This window comes from Natator depressus, chromosome 13 (genome assembly GCF_965152275.1).
Source record: "Natator depressus isolate rNatDep1 chromosome 13, rNatDep2.hap1, whole genome shotgun sequence".
NCBI lineage: Eukaryota > Metazoa > Chordata > Testudines > Cheloniidae > Natator > Natator depressus.
Window position 1 is genome coordinate 579388 of NC_134246.1, and position 24793 is coordinate 604180.

The 24793-nt window shown below is 49.0% G+C and overlaps 1 protein-coding gene across 8 annotated transcripts in view; it reads left to right on the forward strand.

Annotated features, from left to right (window-relative positions):
• CDH22 (cadherin 22) overlaps positions 1 to 24793 on the forward strand; it is a 201429-nt gene that overhangs the window by 159136 nt on the left and 17500 nt on the right. For 7 of the 8 annotated variants that reach the window (XM_074969688.1, XM_074969690.1, XM_074969685.1 and 4 more), the window contains 3 exons: positions 2260 to 2396; positions 18027 to 18148; positions 18697 to 18814. In XM_074969688.1, the coding sequence (XP_074825789.1) occupies positions 2260 to 2396; positions 18027 to 18148; positions 18697 to 18814 (377 nt within the window). The remainder of the gene's footprint in view (positions 1 to 2259; positions 2397 to 18026; positions 18149 to 18696; positions 18815 to 24793) is intronic. The other variant, XM_074969687.1, reaches the window with a different exon arrangement.

The following is a 24793-nucleotide window of genomic DNA, read 5'->3' on the forward strand; positions in this document are numbered from 1 at the left end:
TCAAGAACAAATCATGTCAAACTAACCTAATATCTTTCTTTGATAGGGTAACGAGCCTTGTGGATGGGGGAGGAGGGCAGCAGTAGATGTCATATATCTTGACTTTAGTAAGGCTTTTGTTACTGTCTCGTGGCCTTTTCAGAAACCAACTAGGGAAATACAGCCTAGATCAGGGATCTCAAACTCAAATCACCACGAGGGCCACATGAGGACTAGTACATTGGCCCGAAGGCCGCATCACTCAAACCTTTTCATACAACGATACAAAAGTATAGTCAAAAATGAAAAAAATGAAGAGTAATATAGTATGATATTAAAAGTCAACATATTAACTTTTTAAAAACTGTAATGTGAAGAGGGGTTTTAATAAAATATAAACACTTGTAACTATTCCTTATGTGGTCAGTAACACTGATGATGATCTACACTAACAGTCTATCAACATAGTTGTAATGGCAGGAACATTTTAAAGTAAATATTCGTACGAAATACTTTGTCACTTTTAACAAACATTCTTCCCAACTACTCACAGCAAAGAATCATACATGCTGAACTTCATACCTCAGACTGCTCATCTAGTCGATGAGGCCCCGCCCCTGCCCTGCCTCTTCCCACCCCTTCCCCATCCCCATTCCAAACCTTTTCCCAAAGTCCCTGCCCCAACTCCCCCCCCCCCCAGCACGCTGCGTCCCCCCTCCTCCCCCCTTCCTCCTGGAAAGTCCTACGCGCAGCCAAACAGCTGTTTGGTGGCAGGAAGCACTGGGAGGTAGGGGACGGGGGGCAGGGGGTAAGGGGAGCTTGGCTGCCGGTGGAGTCGGCGCCTATGGCAGGCCACAGGAAATAACTCCACGGGCTGCTTGAGACCCCTGGCCTAGATGGAGCTACTATAAGGTGGGTACACAACTGGTTGGAAAAACATACTCAGAGGGTAGTTATCAATTGTTCACAATCAAACTGGAAGGGCATATCGAGTGGTGTCCCACACGGATCTGTCCTGGGTCCGGTTCAAGTCAGTATCTTTATAAGTGATTTGACTAATGGTGTAGAGTGTGGGTGACACCAAGCTGGGAGGGGTCACAAGCACGTTGGAGGGCAGGATTAGAATTCAAAATGATCTTGACAACCTGGAGGAATGGTCTGAAATAAATAGGATGAAATTCAATAAGGACAAAAGGAAAGTACTCCATTTGGGAAGGAACAATCAGTTGCACAAATACAGAATGGGAAAGGACTGCCTAGGAAGGAGTACTGCAGAAAAGGATCTGGGGGTTATAGTGGATCACAAACTGGATATGAGTTAGAAATATAAAAATTTGTAACACTGTTGCAAAAAAAGTGAACATCATTCTGAGCTGTATTAGCAGGAGTGTTGTAAGCGAGACACGAGAAGTAATTCTTCTGCTCTACTCCACACTGATAAGGCCTCAGCTGGAGTATTGTGTCCAGTTCTGGGCACCACACTTCAGGAAAGATGTGGACAAATTGGAGAAAGTCCAGAGGAGAGCAACAAAAATGATTAAAGGTCTAGAAAACATGACCTATGAGGGAAGAGTGAAAAAATTGGGTTTGTTTAGTCTGGAGAAGAGACGACTGAGGGGGGGGACATGATAACAGTCTTCAAGTACCTCGAAGATTGTTATAAAGAGGAGGGTGATAAATTGTTCTCCTTATCCACTGAGGGCAGGACAAGAAGCAATGGGCTTATATTGCAGTAGGGGCGGTTTAGGTTGGACATTAGGAAAAACTTCCTAACTGTCAGGGTGGTTAAGTGCTGGAACAAATTGCCCAGGGAGGTTGTGGAATCTCCGTCACTGTAGGTGTTTAAGAGCAGGTTAGACAAACCCGTCAGGGGTGGTCTAGATAATATTTAGTCCTTTCTCCATAGCCAGGGGACTGGACTTGGTGACCTATTGAGGTCCTTCCCAGTCCTGCATTTCTACTATTCTATGAATGTGCTGAGCTGATGCATTACAATCAGAACAGACGTTTCCCCTTGTCCATAGTCCCTGCTTCTCCCAAGGAAGGAGTTTGCACTCTTGGTACAAGCTTCCCCAGTATACCCTCACCTTAACTCTAAGGCCTCCAGTCAGATAGTGATGGGGCCACCTATGTCCCTGGAGATAGGGGCCAGACAGAGAACAGGTTAGTGTCACAGTGGAAGTGATTGTAATAGGGCCTAACCCAACCTGTCTGGGAGTCAGTACAGGCCTTGCTAGCCCCTCCCCAGTCACTCATGGCTCTCTCCTGCTTTGTGCTCAGATACGCCATCGATCGCAACACTGACCTGGAGAGGATCTTTGACATTGATGCAAACACAGGCGCCATTGTGACAGGCAAAGTCCTGGATCGGGAGACGGCAGGGTGGCACAACATCACGGTCCTGGCAATGGAAGCAGGTGAGGAGGAGGGTTCTGGAGAGGGGTGGGTCTCACTCACTGGCGCAGAAGTGACCAGCCTCAAGGAAGCAGGCATTAAATAGTGGTGATGTAAGAGAAGATGCAGGAAGGGGAATCTAACATCTCCCCAGACAATCTAAAAATACTCCTCCTGTCTCACGTGTTGAGAAGGGGAGCTGTGGTCGGATGGTACCTTTGATGAACACTCATCAAAACCCATGTTATCTACCCAGCAGCTCCACCAGCCATCCCTACACTGCTCATTTGCTGCTTTCACCCCTGATGAGACACCTCTGGGGCTCCCAAGAGCCCATGTTTAGATAGCGTGTTTCCTCCTCAGTTCAGATGCCAACCTGTTTCTGGATTCGCTGCCTGGGTCCTGGCGCCTCTGCCTCTCTCCTCAGACATGTGCAGCGCTCGCAGTCGCCCACGGGGCAGGAAATTATATTGTGGGGACTCTGCAGTAACTTAAAATTCCCTCCGGCCCCGGCACCTGCACCGTGAGGTATTTTCTGAGGGACGCCTCCTACCTCCCATTCACACACACACACGCCTTGCACAGGCGTCGGGCCAGTAGCAGAAGCAGCTTGTCCTGTGTTACATCAAACAGTGATTTTATAAAAACAAATAGATTTGGGGCATTGTGTCTAGAAAGGGCCATGACAGTGACAGACAGATTGACAGATGAAATACAACAGATGGACAGAAAGGCCCATCACTTGCACTCTTCTTCCTTTTCTCCAGACAATTGTGCAGGCTGTCTCTGCTCTGTCTCAGCCCAGCTCTCTGTGCTGTCGCCGGCACCTGCTCTCAGCTGCGGTGATGCAGCCGCCGTGCTGTCTGTGCTTCATCAAGGTTATTTCTCTGCCTAACACCACTGGGTGAGAGCCTTGGTGATTCCAAAGACTTCATTAAACACAGGGAATAAGCAGCAAGGAGGCTAAGGCAGCTTCAATGAGCTCAGAGAATTGCCCTTCCCGAGGCTGGGCTGGCCTTGCTCACAGGGAGAGCGCTTGTCTCCAGCTCCAGAGCAGCAGAAAAGCTTCACTAAATGCAAAGCTCAGCTCCGTGACTGTTTTTCCCTCAATAATTTCTGCACACACAGACCACCGTACCCCCTACTCACATGTATAAAGAAACCTATTAACTGATCGGGCTCTCTCTCCTGTGGGCTGGGAAGGAAGCAAGAGAAGTTCTCGTTGTAATTTCTGTTTTGTAAATACTTGGGAAGTGCCAAATAATGTGGGACATCTAAGTACGTGGGTAGATGGATGGGTGGACGATGGACAAACTTCAAGGACTTGGAAGTTTGAAGACACCACTAGATTTGCTTTTATCTTTCTAAAGGGGCCTGTGGGGGGTTGTTACTGATGGTTTTTCGCTTGTTTCTGCCCATGTTTCCTGCACTCTGCTAATTCCCTTTCCTACTGTTTGCCTGGTTCTGCCCTTTCCATTCTATGCAGTTTCCCAGAAGGATGAAAATGATGTTATAAAAGTGCTCTTCTAAACTTCAAGAAGACAACGAGAAAACAAAAGCCCAAGCAGTCACATTAGCTTCTGCTTCTGGTGAATCTTTGAGCCCCCTCACCGGGGCTGGGAGGGCTGCAGACAAAGTAGGGAAGAGCCAATAGCTGACAGAGTGGATTTCTGAACGTTCCCCTTGACGTTCCTCTCCTGCTTCTCCCCAAGAGGGCCAGCACATGCTGTTCTTCTAAGTGAAAGGCGTTTTTTTGGTGAAATAAATATTCAGCACTACGGCAGGTAGAAAGGGAGCACCTGCCTTATGTGTGAATACAAATGAATTGGTGAGAGCCAGATGCAGGGCGGGGATTGACAGATTGAGCGGAAGAAGGGAAAGAAACAGAGACACCTAAAGGGCAGAGGTTTGCAGAACCAAGTAGCTGTGAGATAGGGAGCTACTGCGTTCCCTAAAGGCTACTGTGGAAAAGGGAGCTTGTGCCTGAGAACTCAGTCTGCCTGGGAATTCTGAGCTGATGGCCAGACGGTAGCGGTGACCTGGGGGGCTAACAGGAAGGGCCTGTGACAGGAGATGGAGCCTGCCTGTTCGCCATACTCCATTGTCCTCTCTTTCAATAAGCTTCTTTTGGAACCTTGACATACAGTCCTCATGTGACAGGTTTCGGAGTGGTAGCCGTGTTAGTCTGTATCAGCAAAAAGAATGAGGAGTCCTTGTGGCAACTTAGAGACTAACAAATCCTCATGTGATAGCCTTTCCTTTCTGTAGGGCAGTGATGCCCTCCCAGCCTTCATTTGCAGTTGCTGAGGAGCCCTCTCTCATCCGGCTGGGGAGAGCGAGGAGGAAACGCATTCGCAGACGTGCAGGTTTCATGTTCGTTTGTCTGTGAGGATTTTTCTGATAGCGGCACTTCTGCCCAAACACAGTGACATGGAACGACTGCCTGGCGCATTGCTGAGCAGCCAAAGCCCGGACTCAGGCAAAATAATTTCCCAGCAGAAGTTCTGTTCATCTTTTTTACTTCAGTTAAAGACAGAAAAGAACAAACTCTTGGTCCTGGCTTGCAGAAGCTTTGAACAAACTCCTCATGGGGAATGAAAAGAAAATAAATAATAGCAAAAAGAGCTTTGATAAACGACAGGTGTTCTGCTGCTGAGTAGGAAGGTGGCAAGATTATCCTCAGCGCCCTGCCACTCTCTGTAATGCATGTTCAGGCCCTTGTCTCATTGTGTGGAGCTAAGCAGGTTGTTCCCTGTAAGACAATGGATCTGACCCTTTTGACTCCAGTGAGAGGGCTTGGGTTCCCTCCACATTCTTGTTCCCTTCCACACAAACATCGAGAACGATAGAGGCTTCAAGAGGAAGCAGAACAGTGGGGAATACAGAGAACACGAACACAGTCTTCAAACCCTTCCGCTCACTTGTCTAATGTCTCAGAATGGTAACAGGCACCAGCATCGCCAGGCCAGGCACAGACCCAGTCATGCCCCACTTTCCACCCTCACAGTTAGCACCAGGCTCCAGTCCAATCCGCTGGGTGCCTTTGAAATGAGAGAGAGGTCTTGGTAAAGGATTTTTCCTCTGTGCACTCAGTGCGTACAGGTAGGGGCACCTACCTAGATCTGCCTCTGTGCAGGGGAGTTTGCCTAGGTCTTGCTTAGGGGACATCTTGGGGATGTCTTTGTGGGTTGTTTTTTGTCCAGGAAGATGTGCACACGCTCGCCAAGCCGCATGGTGACGCATTGATGGGTCTGACGCAGGGCCAGGACTTCACTTAGCGCTAATCCTGTCCTTGCCCTGCCTTCCTGGCTCCGGTGCTGAGATGCCTGGACACAGGGGGACTCAGTGTGCAGCCTGGAGCATGTGTCACTTGGGTTGTTTCCACCCCCACCTCTGCTTCAGCCATTCCAATGAGAGGGGTCCAGAGCTACAAAGACTGGACCCAGATTGGAACAGCCTCATGGTCCCGGGACATCTGAACCTAGGGGTTTGGCTCTAGTTACAGTGAGGTTTTATTTCCACTGGCTGTTGTGAGCTGTATGTTCCTGGGAAAGCTGCATCGCTGTGGCCTTGTGGTGAGCACTGGCTAGGCCCAGGCTGGTCTTCCCGGCCCTGCACCACTGTGTGTCTAGACACCTTTAATGCATTCAGCTGGTTCAGATTGTTACCAAAGCAGGGGCACACGCCTCCTGAGGGCACGGAAATGAAGCTGTGGTGGCGGTGGCCAGCACAGAGGATGCTGGCGGTGCAGAACAACTCAGCTTTTACAGCAAACATGAGGTGACAAGAATCAGAAGGAAAATATTTATACACAGCCGCTAGGATTTCAGAACAAGTCAGTAAATGCTGCAGGTCCCCTCCAGCAGGGAGGCCTGTCAGACTGGATTACTTCAAAAGCTGGGGAGATTCTTTAGTATTCTGACTTCTCCCCATCAGTAAGTTCTGACTCATCCATTTTAACTGTCCAGACGTTCCTGCCAGTGACATTACCCTTAACGGTTTGTAATCATGAAATATTAATGGCCGATATTGAATTTAAAGTACAATTTATGTCTGAATTCTCTGGTGGAAAGGGCAGTTGTAAAGGTAAGGCCTTCAAAGTGACAGAAGGGATTTCAGCATGCGGCCTTATAACAGATGTCAGGCTGAACCCAGAGCAGTGCTGGGGCTTGGCGCTGCAGGGAGGGGGCCGTGGCCGCCCGGCGCTGGGGCTTGGCGCTGCAGGGAGGGGGCCGTGGCCGCCCGGCGCTGGGGCTTGGCGCTGCGGGGAGGGGGCCGTGGCCGCCCGGCACTGGGGCTTGGCGCTGCGGGGAGGGGGCCGTGGCCGCCCGGCGCTGGGGCTCAGTACAAACAGGTGGCAGAGTATTTCCCCATTTTTCATAGGCAATTGCCTTGTACTAAACACATCACAAGACTTCCAAAAAGAGGAGACAAATCCATACAGCTCCTTCTCCTGCCCTGGGTCAGGTCCATAGCTCCCCATGCTAGTCACTCAACCCAGGGAACTAAGGGTCTCCTGTCACGGAGTCCCCGGGCGATGCTCTGGAACTGCTCCCTGCGAAGCCAGTCAGGACTCTGGTGAAGTCTCCTTTCTGGGAGCAGCCTGTCTGCAGGACACACAGCTCAAATGGCTTCCCCCTTCCTGGGTCTGACCTCGGAGCATTCAGCCTCCTCTGCCCCTCCGTGCGCTTCCCACAGCGAGTCCGCCCAGGTGGGGTCCTGGGGAAGCCAGAGGGTCCTGCCCCCCAACTTTGCAGTCAGACGGGACTCTCAGCCAGCCAGTAAAACAGAGGGTTTATTAGATGACAAGAACATGGTCTAACACAGAGCTTGTAAGTGCAGAGAACAGGACCCCTCAGCTGGGTCCATTTTGGGGGGCAGTGAGCCAGACAACCACGTCCGCACTTCACTCCTCGTCCCCAACTGACTCCCCATCCAGCCCCTCCTCCTCTGGGCTTTATCCCTTTCCCGGGCCAGGAGGTCACCGGATTCCTTTGTTCTCCAACCCTTTAGCTCTCACCTTGCAGGGGGGAAGGGCCCAGGCCATCAGTTGCCAGGAAACAGGGTGTTGGCCATTCTCTGTGTCCAGACCCCTGGACACACCTGCCCTCTAGGGCTCTGCAACGATCATGCACCCTTATCCCACCACCTAGATACTTAAGAACTGCCTAGGGGAAACTGAGGCACCCCCACACTATTCAGATAAAACATTAAGAACAGTCCCACTTCGTCACAACTCCCCATCCCCATTCCACTCAGGAGCCATGGGTAGTGGTGGCTCCTCCGACACCCTGAGCAAACAAATTTGTTAGTCTCTAAGGTGCCACAAGTACTCCTTTTCTTTTTGCGAATACAGACTAACACGGCTGCTACTCTGAAACCATGTCTGCTGACAGTCTGTTTGACCTGTACCTGTCTCCCTACACTCCCTTTTTCCCCTTCCCCATTTCCTGCTCTTAGCTCAAACACCCACCATTACCACCAGCCGATGATCAATTAAAGACTAAATGCAGGGCACTAATGTGATGTTTGCCAGCGGCCCTCTTCCCTTCCCCCCACCCCTCTCCCAGCCAGCTCCCTAACCCTGACCCCTTGTCTGGCTTGTCTGTTTAGAGTGCGAGTAACTTGAGGCAGGAACTCTCCATGCATTGATATGGGGTCCTGATCCTGACTGGGACTTTGAGGCACTATAAATGAACCACCATACATGTTCACCTGTGAGATTCCCTGAGCACTCTGTGTGGCTGGGGCCACACCTCATTTACAGTTCTTCACCAACCGTACATTCACATCAGGGGAATAGCAGGAAAAACAGGGACAGGGCCTAAGGCCACACCCATAACTCTCCAAGTGTGGCTGTGAATGTGGGCTATTTGAGGTGAAGACAATAGGGTCAGATTCCCTCTTCCAGAAACAAGCAAAAAGCCCCTGTTCCAGGGTGGCCTGTCTGTGCCAGTTGGCAACGGGCAGAATATTTGGGCCCTGGTAACTGCGCAGCCAACCAGCAAACCTGGGGATTGTTCAGCAAATCTGGCTGAGTGTTTGCTGAGATAAATCTTCATTTCACACACAAGCTGTTTACCTTCCTTAGGCTAATATTTGTGATTCTCTTCCTGCTTTCCTCTCTGCTCATGTAAAATGAGGAGGACTTGACTGCTGTGTCCACTGCTGGTAATTGAGATGATAAATCTTTCTGCTGGAGACTGGCTTTAATCAGAGCATTGTGTTTGGATGCAATTTAATTACTCTCATGCCGCTGAGCTAGGGCAGGACTCAGGGGAGGTAAGAGCCGTTTATACATTACTTGGTCTTACATGCTGCTTCCACTCACTCAGGAGCCATGTTTTCAGCTCCAGGCTCTGATTTTAGGTGCCCATGTTTAGTACACGTGCATTTGCTTGTACCTGCGGATGTGAATGTGCAAGCAGCCATTTGCCTGCACAGTCAGGCAGTCGCACTCATGTCTGCACTTGTGAAAAATGGGTATGCACTCACTTGTTCTAGCACCCCTCTTCTGCACACGCTGGCAGGCCAAATATTCAACCCCAATATTCTACGGTATGTCATTTTGCTCTTTCTAATCCACTGAGATTAGGGGTGGAACAAGAGTTGCTCCCTTGTGTATCTGGCTTCTGCGGTGACACAATAATCCTGGGTTTATTTCAAAATCAGTTGCTATGGAAATGATAGTGATGTCACCATTTCAGCATTGTTGCAGAAAAGACATATTCGATCGTCCAGTCTACTCAGCATGATGATAGGCCCAGTGTTTCCTGAGATTCAGGGGTGACAGAATTGGCTGCAGAATCTGCGTCTCCAGAGATGTGTCGCAGGAGCGGAACTTCCTTTAAAAGAACAAGGACAAACGGTTGCAGAGAAACGTTCAGAGCATGACCTGACTGTAACTACCAATGCCTAAGTTTTCAGGTGGAAGTTATCACAGATCAAGCTGAGCTTCCCCCATTGGACACTCACTAGACTGCTCAGAGGGATCCGACTGCTAAATCCCACAAGCTCCTACTTTGCTGGGGCGGGCAGAGTTTAGACACTGTTCCAAGCTCTGGGCCTCTCAGCACATCTCCAGGTACTGACACCCCTCTTGGCGGTCAGGACCCTGCAACCAGTTGCCTCTGCCCTGAAACTAATGCTGTCTGCCCCAAGCCTCCCCAACAGCTCTTGCACGTTCCCCAGAATTCCACCAAGGGTGTGAACCTTCTGGTGCACAGAATTCCTCGTATGGGGCATGTGATAGTGACATGTACAGACTTTGCAAAGGATTCTAAAACACCATTCATCATCTGGAAAATGGCAAATCCCACAGGGACGTAGCCTCCTTGCAGACTCGGCGCTGCCTGCATGAAACTCTAGCTCGATCCTTAAGGTGGCCTGGCTGTACACTGAGTCCATGTCCATTACTGGCAGTCCTCTCACGCCACTGAAGCTCTTTGGCAACCAAGTGACCATCGGTCATGTAGTGGCATTCCCTCGGAAACACACTTCAGAATCTGTGGTCTTCTGTCTGTTGAAGACCACTATCCTGTCCCCCCCCTTGCTCTCCTCTTTTCCAAACTAAACATACCCAGGTCCTTCAGCCTTTGCTCCTGTGACTGGCATTCCATCCCATTGATCATCTTTGTCGCTCACCTCTGGATCCTTTCCAGTTTGTCTACAGCTTTTGAAAACAGCGGTGACCAAAACTGGACGCAGTACTCCAGCTGAGATCTGACCAGCGCCAAGCAGAGCGGTTCCTCAAGTTCCCTTAGCAGTGCGAATATGAAATAATTCAGTTCATTGGCGGGTTGAATCCGAAGCCTAATCGTGGCGGTTTTGGTGTAAAAAATATTATTAGTGGGGATCATTTTGATTTGATTGGGGATTGGTCCTGCTTTGAGCAGGGGGTTGGACTAGATGACCTCCTGAGGTCCCTTCCAACCCTGATATTCTATGATTCTATGATTCATTTTAATTAGAAAAGTCCAACTAGCACGTTTATCCACCGCTGCTGGATGTGGTAGGTCCTGTGGGGCAGCTTGTTGCTGTCCAGGATCTCTGGGTTGTAGAACTAAGAGTTGAAGCCACATCAACAAAAAACCTCATATCACTTCCTCTCCTGCCAGCAGATAAGAAAAGAGGAGATGCATCTTCTCATCACTGCCAAAAGCCTCTGCTTCCAAAACTTCCAGCTTCCGTCAACAACAGCCTGCAGAGTTACTCACCGTCAGTACAGGAATCTGCTGCACACTGAAAACCAGGGACAGCATGGAATAATTAGAATTTAGTATCTAAATAAATAACACCAGGAAAACTGCTCTGATTGGGTTATTTTCATCATTGAAAAAACTCTTTATTTTGGAATTTATTTGAAGCTAAGAAGAAATGTCAGAATGTGCCTCAGAATTCAGCACCGTTGTGCTGGAGGAATTGGGCCCACGCCTTAGAACTGGGTTCCATGTGCCTCAGTCAGTGTGACAGACAGTCCCTGTTTAATGTATGTTCCAGCCAGGACTTTTCCATTGCAGGAGCATTGTATCTCAATGGGGCCATGGAAGACTGCAACCCATGTTAAAAGTGCACAGAGCAAAGTAATATCCTGCCTATCCTGGGTTTCTAAAGATTTATCTGGGGCAGGGAAGGAATTAGAGATTAGTTTTTCCTTTCAGTGCACTTCTGCTGAAGGCAAATATTGTTGCAGAGCACTTCTGCTGGAACTGTGATGGGCTCAAATGGATCTGCAAATACTTCTGCCCAGGTTGGCGAAGGCAACTGCCAATCACAGGTCCACAGCTCCTTCACTGCACTGCTGTGTTTCCATCATCTCGCTCTTGCTCTGTGTGTTTTTCAGTCTCCTTCCTCAGTCTTTTCAGATTAATGGCATTCAGACTCCTGGAGGAAATGCAGAAAACTGGCATGTTTAATTTTAATTTCGGAAACTGGTTAGGTAGCAGCCTAGTTTCCTTGCTGCTGTCAGTCAGGTTTTCTCAAGGCTGACATCAATTAGTTTAAAAATATTGAATGTAATTTTGCCTGACACAACATATTGCAGCCACTGCAAAATATAATTTATTTTAGAAGAAGAAATAATTAAACTAATTTGCATGTCAGTCAGCTGAGCTGGAATACAGAGTAGAGTTGCAGCAGTGAAAGATGATGCTCTCTTTAAACTGATCACACTCTTCCTTGGCATGTTCCGCCCCCTCAGTCCTGGCAGGCTCTGTTTGATGATGTCATACTTCTCTGCGTCTCTTGCTCGGGTTGACAGTCTGGCTAATATTATGAAAATGTGTTTTTTTCTGCCCAGGGGTCTGTGCATGCAGCTGTATACACATTAGCACGTGGCTATGCCTTCGTAGGCATGTCTGCACATGTCTCTGTGTGTGTGTCATTCCACACGTATAGAGACACTACGTGGGACTCAGGGGTGCTACAAAGCTCTTTTGGGCACTGGCGTGTGAGGTTTGGGGTACTTAGGAGGAGTAAATCTTGCAGTTCATTACACATGCACTGCAATGCATCTTGATCCCACCTACCCCAGACCATTGTTGATTCTACTTATACCTCATAAATTACAGAAAACACATATCAGGAGAGTTTTTAAAAAATCTTTTGAGGCTGCTTTTTGTATTCTTCCCCCTGTAAAACCCAGTGCCTCAGAGGGAGAGGAGAGTTTTGTAAAGAATACATTTTAGTAACCCCTTAAACAGCTTTTTAAAAAATACACAACAATGTTCTAGTCAAAGGCCCAGCACATAGCCCAGCAGGGCCAAAAAGAAAAGAAAAATACCATGTGTCCTATGGAAGGGTCTCCAAAGATGATGCTCCCATTTCTAGCCCCAGTGTTTCTTGAGGTATCAGACCCTGGAATAAATATGGGCCTCAAGCTTCAGTGATTTAGGGTGATTTTTTTGGGAGGTGGGGTGTGGTGTGGGTGGGGAGGAGACCTTTGTGTGGCAGGTGATTTTTTTTTTTTTAATGGCATGTCTTGGAAGCTGCTCACAGGAGTGGAATGTTATTGGTAGCTCTGGGGGAGACAAGTCGGCCGGCAAAGCGCAGGTGAGACCGTCACAGGTGCTCAATAAATGTATCTTAGCACATGGATACCTCCACCATCCACGTACAGTATATTTCTTCAGACTCCTTGACTTTGATGCTGTGATGATAGGAGGGGTTCGTGCTGTTCTCTCTGACTCTAAATATCAGCATACGCTGATTGCAACCTCAGCTAAAGGGCCGCAAGCTAGTTCCATAAGGATGGCACGGTAGGAAACAGGCTGTCTTCTGACTGGTTTGGAAAGATTTAAATATCCTGAGTTAAGATCTGGCTCCTTGGGGGGCACAGCTGTCTTTTTCTTAAACATGTCTGTGCAGTGCCAAGCACATGGTATCGCTAGCCCTGTAGAAATACATAAGAGTCATTAAGAATAGTCATGATAATGAATGCTCTATTGCCCACTAATTGTTTGCACTCTGAATGGGTGATGGGAGTCAGGGTAAGGTTAGGAGGGAGACAAGGAGAGATCTGAGTCTTTCTCTTCCTCCTCTCATCCTTTCTTTCTGCCTTTTCTCATCTCCTTCTCTGTATATCACCTTCAGGGCAATGCCACCTCACTTTAGAATCAAACTGCAGGGAAAGGTTATCCATCTTTCTGCAAGAGGAGCCAGGCTGCTGGGGAAGGAGATAAAACGCTCTTACCATATCACTTGCTGGAATCAAACCCCTCTCGCTCGCTCGCTCATTTACCCCTTCAGCTGGAACCGGACACACCTCTTTACCACCCCCTCAGATTTTCCACCTCCCAGCTTCCTCCCTGCCCTGCTGCCTTTAGCTTCCTTTCTTCCTAAAAGCAGTTGCAGTTTATTTTGCTGCACTAACATGCTCTTAAAAATAACACGTTGTTCCAGGCTTTTAGTCACGACTTCTGCCTCCTTCCCCCCAAAACACCCATCTAATCACCAAAGCAGCAGGTCTGGGTGAGCGGAAGCGATAACAGGAGAGCAGAGAGGGGAGCGAAGGTGGGCTCTGGGGAGAGGGTTTGGGTTCTCAGATAATTATGGAGCTGTGCTCATACTTCTCTCCCCCGGGTACAACTCCATCTGACTCACAGACCAGAGTTAATTTTATCAACAAACAGGCAGCAGGCTCCTGCTGTAACAACAAGCAGTGCTCCCTCCCTTGCTGGGCCTCTCCAGAGTTATAACTTCTGGGGGAACAAAGGAGCCAGAGAATTAGGGTTTTTCATTTCTGGAAGCATATGAGGCGCTTTGGAAGGCAGTAGGCCCTCCAGAGTGATTTATAATATTATAAAGAGGGATTAATGTACCTTTAAGGTGCGTGCCATGGGGCAGAAACAAGCCGGAGCAAATCAGAGCTCCAAGCTGCCTACAAGCTAGCACATCCCACGTGCATGAAGCTCACACAGCTCATCAGGCAGAGGTAAGTGCAGGAGCTGTGTGGTGCAGCAAGACACAGAGCTGCTGTTTGGGCTCCAGGGGAGCCAGGCCAGTTCTGCCACTGCCCAGCTCATCATGGAATGAGAGGGTTGGCTCAGGCTGTACAAACCCATGGATAACGCAGTTATATTAGAATATATAGTCTCAGCAGAAGCAGGTGGACACCCAGCTGAGATCGGCTTATGATGCTGGCAGACCAGGTGCCAGCTCATGCCAAGGTCCCCATGTTTCAACTGAACCCTGACAAATACATGGGTGGAGTCAGTCCAGCTCACCTGGGTGCTAGTAATGTTAAAATAGGGGTTGGAAGTATAAGAATGAGTTCAGTGTTTAGACTGTATTGAACGCTGGGGCGTTGCTGCCTGCGTTAATCTCACTGGAGCATTTGCATTGTGAGCCGTTGTAACTGTAACTCTCCAGGCAGGAGGGGACATGAACCAGTGTGAAATCCTGGTCTCCAACAGATGTCATGTCCAAAAGGGAAGGCCCAGCAACACCAGATGGACTGAAGTGGAACGTTAGAGAGGACTCGAGAGTTTGCTGTTTACTCTCACCCTGCCCCCCATCTCATGAAGACGAGTCTTGCACATGAATTCCTCCCATCAGCTGAGTTTGCAGCTCAAAACAGAGGGGGGAAGGGAATAAAAACCCCTGACAGGGAGGAACTGGATCTCATTGCTTCTTGGACTCTGCAGACAAGGTTTCTAAGGCATTAGCAAGAGATCCCCAGTGCTCAGCCTGGGTTAGCCCTAAAGGACATCTAGAGCCTGCTTATTATAGAAGCTTCTGTTATCTTTGGAAACATGAGGTTGTAACTCATTTGTGTGTGTGTGTTGACCTGCTTTACCCTTGGAAATAACTCCTATTTCCTTTTGCTATATAATAAATCTGTGTATAGTTTATTAGAGGATTGGCTATGAGCTTGTGGTGTGCAGTTGACCTGGGGTAAGTGACTGGCCCTTTGGGGCTAAAAGCAACCTGAATATTGCTGTGATGCATGGTGCAAGCAACCAGCTATCACAAAAGTATGCTGCCTAAGTGATAAGACTGGAGAACCCAAGGGGCTGCCTGTGACTCCACGTTTAGGCTGTTACAGTCCCTGAGCAGTGTACGCTTGGTAATTGGTTGGGGAAATCTATGTGCAGAACTCACAGCCAGTTTTGGAGTCTGTGCCCTGCTTCCTAGCAGTGCCCTGGGGTTGGCACTCGTGCTCTGGAGGCACAGCGGCACAGCTGGAAAGAGTTCAACGTGGCATTCGAGGAGTGCTGCATGGCTGCACAAGCTCAGCCAACCCTGGCTGGGGAGGGGCTCAGAGCAGCAACATAAGAACGGCCATACTGGGTCAGACCAAAGGTCCATCTAGCCAAGTGTCCTGTCTTCTGATAGTGGACGATGCCAGGTGCTTCAGAGGGAATGAACAGAACCAGTAATCATCAAGTAACCCATCCCCTGTCGCCCATTCCCAGCCTCCGGCAGACAGAGACTAGGGACACCATTCCTGCACATCCTTGCTGATAGCCGTTGATGGACCTATCCTCCATGAACTCTAGTTCTTTTCTGAACCCTGTAATGGTCTTGGCCTTCATAACATCCTCTGGCAAACAGTTCCACAGACTGACTGTGTGTTGTGTGAAAAAAACTTCCTTTTGTTTGTTTTAAACCTGCTGCCTGTTAATTTCATTTGGTGACCCCTGGTTCTTGTGTTATGAGAAGGAGTAAATAACACTTCCTTATTTACTTTCTCTGCGCCAGTCATGATTGTATAGACCTCAATCATATCCCCCCTTAGTCGTCTCTTTTCCAAGGTGAAAAGTCCCAGTCTTATTAATCTCTCCTCGTATGGAAGCTGTTCCATACCCGTAATCATTTTTGTTGCCCTTTTCTGAACCTTTCCAATTCCAATATATCTTTTTGGAGATGGGGCGACCACATCTGCGCGCAGTATTCAACACACCAGGGTCAGACACTGGGCAGGTCCCTGAGGGGGCAGAACCAAATAACCCCTGGAGACTTATCGCCAGCCTGAAATAAAGCTGAGCCCTTTTCCCTGTCCACACACCCCTGTTCTGACATGGGCATTACAGCCTCAGGGGCTGGAGCACCAGCTCTTGCAATGACTGACGCTGACCAGGGTCGAGTGAAGCCGAACTGACAGATCTTCCCACTTGTGCATCTGGGTTTCTCTTTGTAAGATGGGAATTGCCCCAATGTTTAGTTGCTCTGGAAGAATTTTTACATAACACTCCCCTTCTTTCCTTGAGAGGAAGAGTGATGCCTCTGGGAGAGAGAGACTGAGCGCCGCCCCCCTCCCCCCCCCCCCCCCCACAACCTGGCATGCCCTGGAGACCCCAGTGCTGAGTGAGTGAAGAGTAGAAAGGCCTTTTCTGCCCCTCTTTGGTTCAGCATTTATTTGCAACCACTTGGAACAGCTGTGAGCTGCTATGGGCTGCGGTGTCTGCTGCACACTGGGGGTCCCTTTCCCTAGAGCTGGGCAGTGCTGTTTCCTCCAATTCTCCACCCCCCCTCCTTCCCCACCGCCAGCCTGAAAGAGGGCCCTGGATGAAAGCCAGTTGGCTTAAATACCAGCCAGATAAGGCAGAGGTGTGATGCTTTTTGGCAGGGGGAGAAGCCTGAAGAACTGGTGAAATCTGTGAGTGAGTTCATCTGCTCAGCTATTGCCAAAGGGGTTCGCCACCCCAGGCTCTGCCCAGCCTGATCCAGGATTCACAGAATGTAGTGGGGAGAAATGCCTCTGCCAGGAGTTTCCATTCTCTTCTCTCAGACTTTGCCCCAGCCATCAGTGCCTCAAATCCCAGTGCTAGATGACAGCAGCGTGCTGGCCCTTGGGCTGCCGTAGAATCTCTCTATCCAGGACGTACATAGCTCCCATCATCATTGCATCTGGGGCCTCCCAAAGATTTAAAAATAGAATTAATGTTGGCAACCTCTCTCTGTCTCCCACTTGCCAGTCTGTTGGGAGCACAGCTTGACTAGTTTAGATTGACCAGCATTGATTTTAATAATGTGTGTGTGTATCTATGGGAAGAGCTTGTTGCAGGAAAACCGACTCTCAAAGCTGAGTTTTGCATTTAGTTCCGGACCTGGTGAGACTCTTATCTCTTGTGGCAGTGAGTTCCATAGTCCAAGTCTGGCTCCCATAAAGGACATACCTTCTGCACTCACAAGCCTCGCGTTAACAATTAACAGCTTTCTGGTTCCAGTGGGACGTAACTGTCATGGAGGTCATGGTCTGAGACAGAGGTTATCTCTGAGAGCTAGGTTTAGTCCCTGGACACCATCTGGAAGTGCACTTTCCCCTCTTCCCCTCCCCTCCCCCCCATCCTTTTGAGCAGGGCACACTCCTGCAGACACATTACCTGTGCCCGGTGCTCTGCACTGGCTGCCAGGTCACACCCAGGGAAGATTCCAGATGCCAGCAATTATCTACAAACCCATCCTTCCTGTAGAGCTCAAAGTGAACTGGATGCTTCACCAGCAATGAACACAGGAGCCCTGGGCCCAAGGACCTGGCATTCTAGAGAATGTCCAGGCACGGGCCAAGGAGTGGGGAGCCGCAGGAAGGGAAGGGACTGAATGTGACACGTAGAACGGGGTTTGTTTTTGTATTGATTTGTTACTCTCTCTCTCCCGTTCCAACTGTACTTTCATTTCAGCTTTATTGAAGTTTCACTGAGGTGATGCCTTCAGCCCTTGATGGTCTAGTCTCACAGATCCCCTCTGCCCATATTTGTCAGTCTCAAGAGTGAAGCTTGTGGAAGCTGGCCGGGGGGAGATCTTCACCATGGGATCAGTGGCAGGTTCTTGCCACTGGAATTCACATGCACCATAAAAGCTAGTGCTTGCTGAGAGAGGCACCTTGTTGGCTGCAGTGCTGCAGTCCCCAGCAGCCGAGTTTCACACATGGAAATTCGGCTGGTGCTGCTGAGGGACACTGTACAGACGCTGCTGAGTTGTGGGGGAAATGTTTGCATCACACTTGAGCTAATCTGTGTGCCAGGCAGCTGGAAGGTGTGTTGATGGTTGTGTTAGAAATCGAATAAATACTTAGGGCGTGTCTCTCCACATCTGGGGATTCACCTGCATTGACCACAGGGGTTGCTGACAGACGACAAAGAGATGGGATAAGTTCCCTGCTGCTGGCTGAGGACGCTCGCCGATGTCGTCGTGTGTTTGTTTTGTTTCAGACAATCTTTCTCAGGTGTCTAGAGCATCTCTGCGTATCCGGATCCTGGACGTGAACGACAACCCACCCGAGCTGGCGACGCCGTACGAGGCTGCGGTATGTGAAGATGCCAAGCCCGGCCAGGTAATCAGAACGCCCGGCTCCCAGTCAGCATTGTGCCACGTGCAGTATTTGCGTTTGAAATGTCTGCACCGGGCATGGCACATCCTGACTGGGTGTCTGTGTATCTGGGAAGGGTCTAGAATCCTCCTCCTGAAGCGCACGCAGCTGTGAGGCCCATGGCGAGGCCTGCCTCGGGGTTAAGGAGTCGGCACTGTTCTCTGACTGTTCACCCTGCTGGAGTATGACTGGGGGGGGCCATTTGCTTCTCAGAACTACTCTGGTAGCCACTGCTTCTGGACCTGCAACTGCCTCTCCTTCCAGGAGAGCTGACCCTTCAGGAAGAGAAGGGTGCTGTGTGCCCGGGGGGAGCAAAGCCATTCCCTTCCTGCCCAGCTGCAGGTGCCTGGAGGAGGGGTTGTGGAAGTAGCTGAATCTGATGGCACTGGCAAAGGTTTTCCATCTCTCCTGGGGGAGACGCTGCCCATTCCCAGTGCTGCGAGGAGCCCCCAGGCTGAGACCTCTACATCCACCCCAGGGAAGCAGCTGTGACCTCTGGTTTCCTCTTGTAGCTAATTCAGACAATAAGTGTCGTGGACCGTGACGAGCCTCAGAGTGGCCATCGCTTCTACTTCACGCTGGCCCCAGAAGCCACCAACAACCACCACTTTTCTCTGCTGGATATCCAGGGTGAGTCATCCTCCTTCCCCCTCGTCAATTCTCTTCTGCCCTATTCTCCCTTCCTCTCCAGTTGGCAGCTGCATGGCCTGGGGCCTGTACCAAGAACGGGGAGCAGGAAAGGCTGGTCACCATGGGAAGTGCTATGTGATGCAGCAGGCCCCCCGGACTGTTCCACCCCCCCAGACCGTTCATCTCCGACAGATGCGGATCCAGCCCTTCTCGAGCAGCTGCCTGAGCCACGCAGGCCCTTCTTAGGAGCCTGTCCCAGAATTCTTGGCTGGCAAATAGCCGGAGCTTTCACGAGCCTCTGTGTCTGGCTGCTGCAGGCTGCACCTCGCTCCTCCCTAGCTAGCAGATTCTCCTGTTAGGTGCTCTGTGGCTCTGACATTGGGGGACCTGTTTTCCTTTCTCAGTCCTGCAGAGGGGGCACAGCCTTCCCATTATGTATATTTGATTTCCCGCACACGCAGTGAAGCAGTCCCCACCTAGAGCAGAGACACGCTGAGCAGAATAGCAGGCCATGCCCCTGGAAAAGATGCACTGGGAGGCTGGGGGCTTCACTCACACACCGGGTCTAGGCTGTATCTACTCTAGCACTTTTGTCGGTATAACTTATGTCACTCAGGGATGTGAAAAAACTAGGGCTGTCAAGCGATTGAAAAAATTAATTGTGATTAATCACATTGTAAAACAATAATAGAATACCATTTATTTAAATATTTTTGGATGTTTTCTACATTTTCAAATATACTGATTTCAGTTACAACACAGAATACAAAGTGTACAGTGCTCACTTCGTATTGATTTTTTATTACAAGTATTTGCACTGTAAAAAAACAAAGGAAATAGTATTTCTCAGTTCACGTAATACAAGTACTGCAGTGCAAGCTTTTTATCATGAAAGTTGACCTTACAAATGTAGAATTATGTTTAAAAAAAAAAAAAAAAAAAACCAAAAAACCTGCATTCAAAAATAAAACAATGTAGAATTTTAGAGCCTGCAAGTCCACTCAGTCCTATTTCTTGTTCAGACAATCGCTCAGACAAACAAATTTGTTTACATTTGCAGGAGATAATGCTGCCTGGTTCTTGTTTACAATGTCACCTGAAAGTGAGAACAGGCGTTCGCATGGCCCTTTTGTAGCCAGTGTTGTAAGATATTTACATACCAGATGCGTTAAAGATTCATATGTCCCTTCATGCTTCAGCCACCATTCCAGGGGACATGCGTCCATGCTGATGACAGGCTCTGCTCGATAACAACCCAAAGCGGTCCGGACTGACGCGTGTTCATTTTCATTACCTGAGTCAGATGCCACCAGCAGAAGGTGGATTTTCTTTTTTGGTGGTATGGGTTCGGTAGTTTCCGCATTGGAGTGTTGCTCTCTTAAGACTTCTGAAAGCATGCTCCACACCTCGTCCCCGTCAGATTTTGGAAGGCACTTCAGATTCTTAAACCTTGGGTCGAGTGCTGTAGCTATCTTTAGAAATCTCACATGGGTACCTTCTTCGGGTTTTGTCAAATCTGCTGTGAAAGTGTTCTTAAAACGAACAGTATGTGCTGGGTCAGCATCCGAGACAGCTATTGCATGAACTATCTGGCAGAATGCGGGCAAAACAGAGCAGGGGACCTACAGTTCTCCCCCAAGGAGTTCAGTCACGAATTTAATTAACACACTGCTTTTTTAACAAACATCATCAGCATGGAAGCATGTCCTCTGGAATGGTGGCGAAGCATGAAGGGGCATACGAATGTTTAGCATATCTGGCACGTAAATACCTTTCAGTGCCAGCTACAACAGTGCCATGCGAATGCCTGTTCTCACTTTCTGGTGACATTCTACATAAGAAGCAGGCAGCATTATCTCCTGTAAATGTAAACAAATGTGTTTGTCTTAGCGATTGGTGGAACAAGAAGTAGGACTGAGTGGACTTGCAGGTTCTAAAGTTTTACATTGTTTTGTTTTTGAGTGCAGTTATGTAACAAAATCTACATTTGTAAATTGCACTTTCACGACAAAGAGATTGCACCACAGTACTTGTATGCGGTGAATTGAAAAATACTATTTTGTTTATCATTTTTACAGTGCAAATAGTTGTAATAAAAATAATATACATTTTTATTTCAATTACAACGCAGAATACAGTATATATGAAAATGTAGAAAAAATATCCAAAATATTAAATAAATTTCAATTGGTATACTGCTGTTTAACAGTGCGATTAAAACTGCGATTAATCGTGATTCATTTTTTTGAGTTAATCACATGAGTTAACTGCGATTAATCGGCAGCCCTAGGAGAAACCACACGTGTGACACCGACAGAAGCACTGGTGAGGACAGTGCTGTGTCATTAGGAGACGCTCTCCCATCAGCATGGAGCGGCTACACGAGCGATCTTGCAGCGGTACAGCTGTGCTGCTGTAAGCTCGCTTGTGTAAATACGGTCTACTGCTTTTTGGAGCGTAAGGAGTTACTAGCTCACAGTACTCTGCTGGTCTGTCCAGTCTTTTATAGCACCTCTGGCACTGGCTACTACTGTTAGTGCTTCAAGGGGGAGGTGGAAACAACCACAACATGCCTGGCCAATTGTTCAGAGCTGGCAGGAAAAAACCCTGCTTTTGCCTGCAGCTTGTCAGGGTGTGCCCTGAAACAGGAGGCCTTTTCACACTGAGGCTTTGTCTACACTGCCAATTGCACAACAAAACTTTTGTCGTTCACGGGTGCTTAAAAAAGGCCCCCCCCCCCCCCGCCCCAAGACAAAAGTCTTGCCTCAGCAAGTGGCCGTGTAAAGGGCTGTTGTCGGCGGGAGGGCTCTCCTGTCGACAAGGTGAACCCAGCTCGTACAGGGTGGAAGTATTTTGTTGGCAAAAGTGCTGACAAGCAGTGTTTACACTTCCCGACTTTTAGCAACACAGCTGTGTAGTGTAGACAAAGCCTTAGTCTACAGCCAGGTCTACACTACAAACTTCTGCTGGCTTAGCTCTGTTGGCTGGGGTGTGAAGAGATGTGATCCCTGATCGACAGAGTGGTGCTGGCAAAGCCTCTTGCAGTTATACTAGCAAACTGTGCTTTTACCAGTGTAGCTTATTGCGCTCGGGGGGCTGGAATAGGCTACACGGGCAAAAGGGCAGCTCTGTCCACACTGGGAATCAGAATAGCTACACTGGCAAAGCTAGTGTCAACCTGGTCTTAGCCTGCAAACCTCCCAGCACTGTTAATAGTCTGCCAGAGTAACTGACTCAAGGGGCCTCCTGCGGCTTGGGTTCCACCCGCTCCCCCTGTGATGCACTAAGGGCTTGTCTACGCTTACATTTTATAGCGCTCTAACTTGCTGGATCAGGTGGTGAAAAATCACCCCCCTGAGTGCGGCAAGTCTGAGCACTTCAAAGCGCTAGTGTAGACAGGCTCCGAGCACTGGGAGCCGCACTCCCAGCGCTCGGGGCTAATCCCCTCGTGGAGGTGGATTACCAGGAGCGCTGGGAGAGCTCTATCCTGGCGCCCGCGCACGACCACACCCGCACTTCAAAGCGCTGCCGCGGGAGCGTTCCCGCAACTGCGCTTGGAAGTTTCCAGTGTAGCCATGCCCTGAGGAGCGTTTTCTTCCATTGGGTCTGACTGTGCTGCTCTGTCACTTCATCTCAGCGAGCGTCTCTTCGGAGGTCTTGGTCAGTTGATGATTCAGAATCTCTCTGTCAGTCCCTGCTAACACTTCTCTCCTGCAGGCCCAATAATTCTGGCACTCATGCTCCTTGCCACCTATTCAATCTTGCCATTTGGCTAACCCTCCACTGCCCTTCTCAGGACTCAGATCATAGAATCCTAGAATATCAGGGTTGGAAGGGACCTCAGGAGGTCATCTAGTCCAACCCCCTGCTCAAAGCAGGACCAGTCCCCAATTTTTGCCCCACATCCCTAAATGGCCCCCTCAAGGATTGAACTCACAACCCTGGATACACATCCTGCCTTCTGCCATTCTGAGTGTTCATTTCTGGTTCTCGTGCACTGAGTAGCGTGGGGATGGGATGGGCCAGGGCCAGCAGGGCTGTAATGTTGTTGGACCTGGTCTCAGCAGATCTGGGATCTTGTTGATCGTCATGGTCTTATTTACTGTTGATTTGGCATTAAACACTATGAGCATCACATCCCTGTATATGCCTGGGGAGATGCACTCTGGAGTGGTGGAGGGTGCTGCCTGGTATCAGATCAAGTTTCCTATTGGTTGACTGACATTTCTGAGAGTCCAGCTGCGAATTGTAGGTGGATCTGAGGGATACCTGCCACATTGCTGGCTCAGCTAGGAACCCAAGTGTCTGGGGGCATCTTAAAACCCTTCTACTAAACATTTACCTTCCATTTACCCCCTGAAGGTCGCCCACTAGCCAAAGGCACCATGTTGGAGGGAGACAAAACAAAAGGTAAAGGAGGTTTTCAAAAAGCGAAGCCACCTCCATTTTTGCAGCCTTCATCTCCCCATAATTTGATCCAATTTGCCTTCCAGAAGAACTCTATCCCCTCCTAAAATCCTGTCTGACATTTCAGGCAGGTTGGTTTGGTTTTGGCCTAGTTCAGAGTATCAAAATCCCGGTTGCAATTAAAAGCTTCACTATTAACTGTGGAGAAACTAATGTCTCTTCACTGTATGTTAAATAACAACTGGTCCAATTACTGATCCAAGGTGACCCTCAATTAACCTCTCTCCACTCTTGGGGCAGCTATTTATGGAGTCTCTGTTTTTTTATCATCTAACCAGGTTTTAATCCTCCACAAGATTTTGCCCCATGCCTTATGTTATTTTCCTTCATAGCCTCTTATGAGGGACCTTATCAAAAACTTTTTGAACTCCAAGTAAATTATATCCACCTGTGTCTTTTACTTCATTAATGTCTTCCAAATGTTCTGACGGGTCTGAGAGGCAGGATTCCCCCCACAGGAGCCAGGGCTGTTTGACCCAGTCAGGTTACACTTATCCAAGCGCATTCCCTGATGGGAGGTTGCTCTGTAGCTCCCAGCATCAGCCGTGGCCCTGTGCTGCATTAGTGATTTTCCAACCTCATTTTCATGAGTATAAACATTTCAGATGATCAGAGCTTGGCAAAAGCCACCCTCTTACCCCAGACAGTGTGTGGGCATTTGTGCTCCATGTTCATGCTGCTCTGGGCTTCTCCACCAACAGGCTTCAAATCAAGAGGAACCCAGGAATTCAGGCAGCCCTGGATGTGCTTGCACACGGCCCCTTCTCCAGACTCTATGCTCTGATACTGCAAGGGATTGCTGATTCCTCAGAGAGCACGGTGAGGCTCACTCTGCAGGAGCAAATTAATCTTCCGTGCTGAGTGATCCCCGAAACTTTCCTTGTGGCATCTCACTAAACAAGGAGTAAAAGCCAGCATCACCCAGCACACCTCTGCCTTGGTTGGAAACAAGCTTTAATTGCAGGGCTTGTTCCAAGGGCTGCTGGAGACCCCGGCATACGCGTCGCTGAACAACGGCTTATTAGAGAATAAGAACAGGAATCAGCTGGTGGGCGTATTATTACTGCAGTCTTTCACTCTGTCTCCCCTCCTTTGCTCCTGTCCAATTCCCCCTCTTCACCCCCCCCACCACCACTCCCCCCACACACACACAATCTAATTTCCCCAGCACTCTCTCCTTTGGTTCCCTTCCAGGCCTGCTCATTCCCTTGCTAAAGCCTCCTTCAGTTTCTCTCTCCCCCTTCTTGCCGTCTCTCTCTCCTGGGCTCGGCCCCTCTTGCACTCTGTCTCCTTCTCTATATAAATATCAGTGGTGACAAACTGCTACCCACCAGCCCATCTGTTTCTTTGTACAAATTTGTAGCCCGTTTTGAAACTTGATTTATAAATATTGCTCCTGCAGCCAAGGAGTGACACTGATGGATGTCATCACAGATGGATTCACTAAGCTCTTGGTTAAATCTTTTTGCACCTACTTCTCTCACTTCCTGTTAGGCAGCAGAAAGCAACATC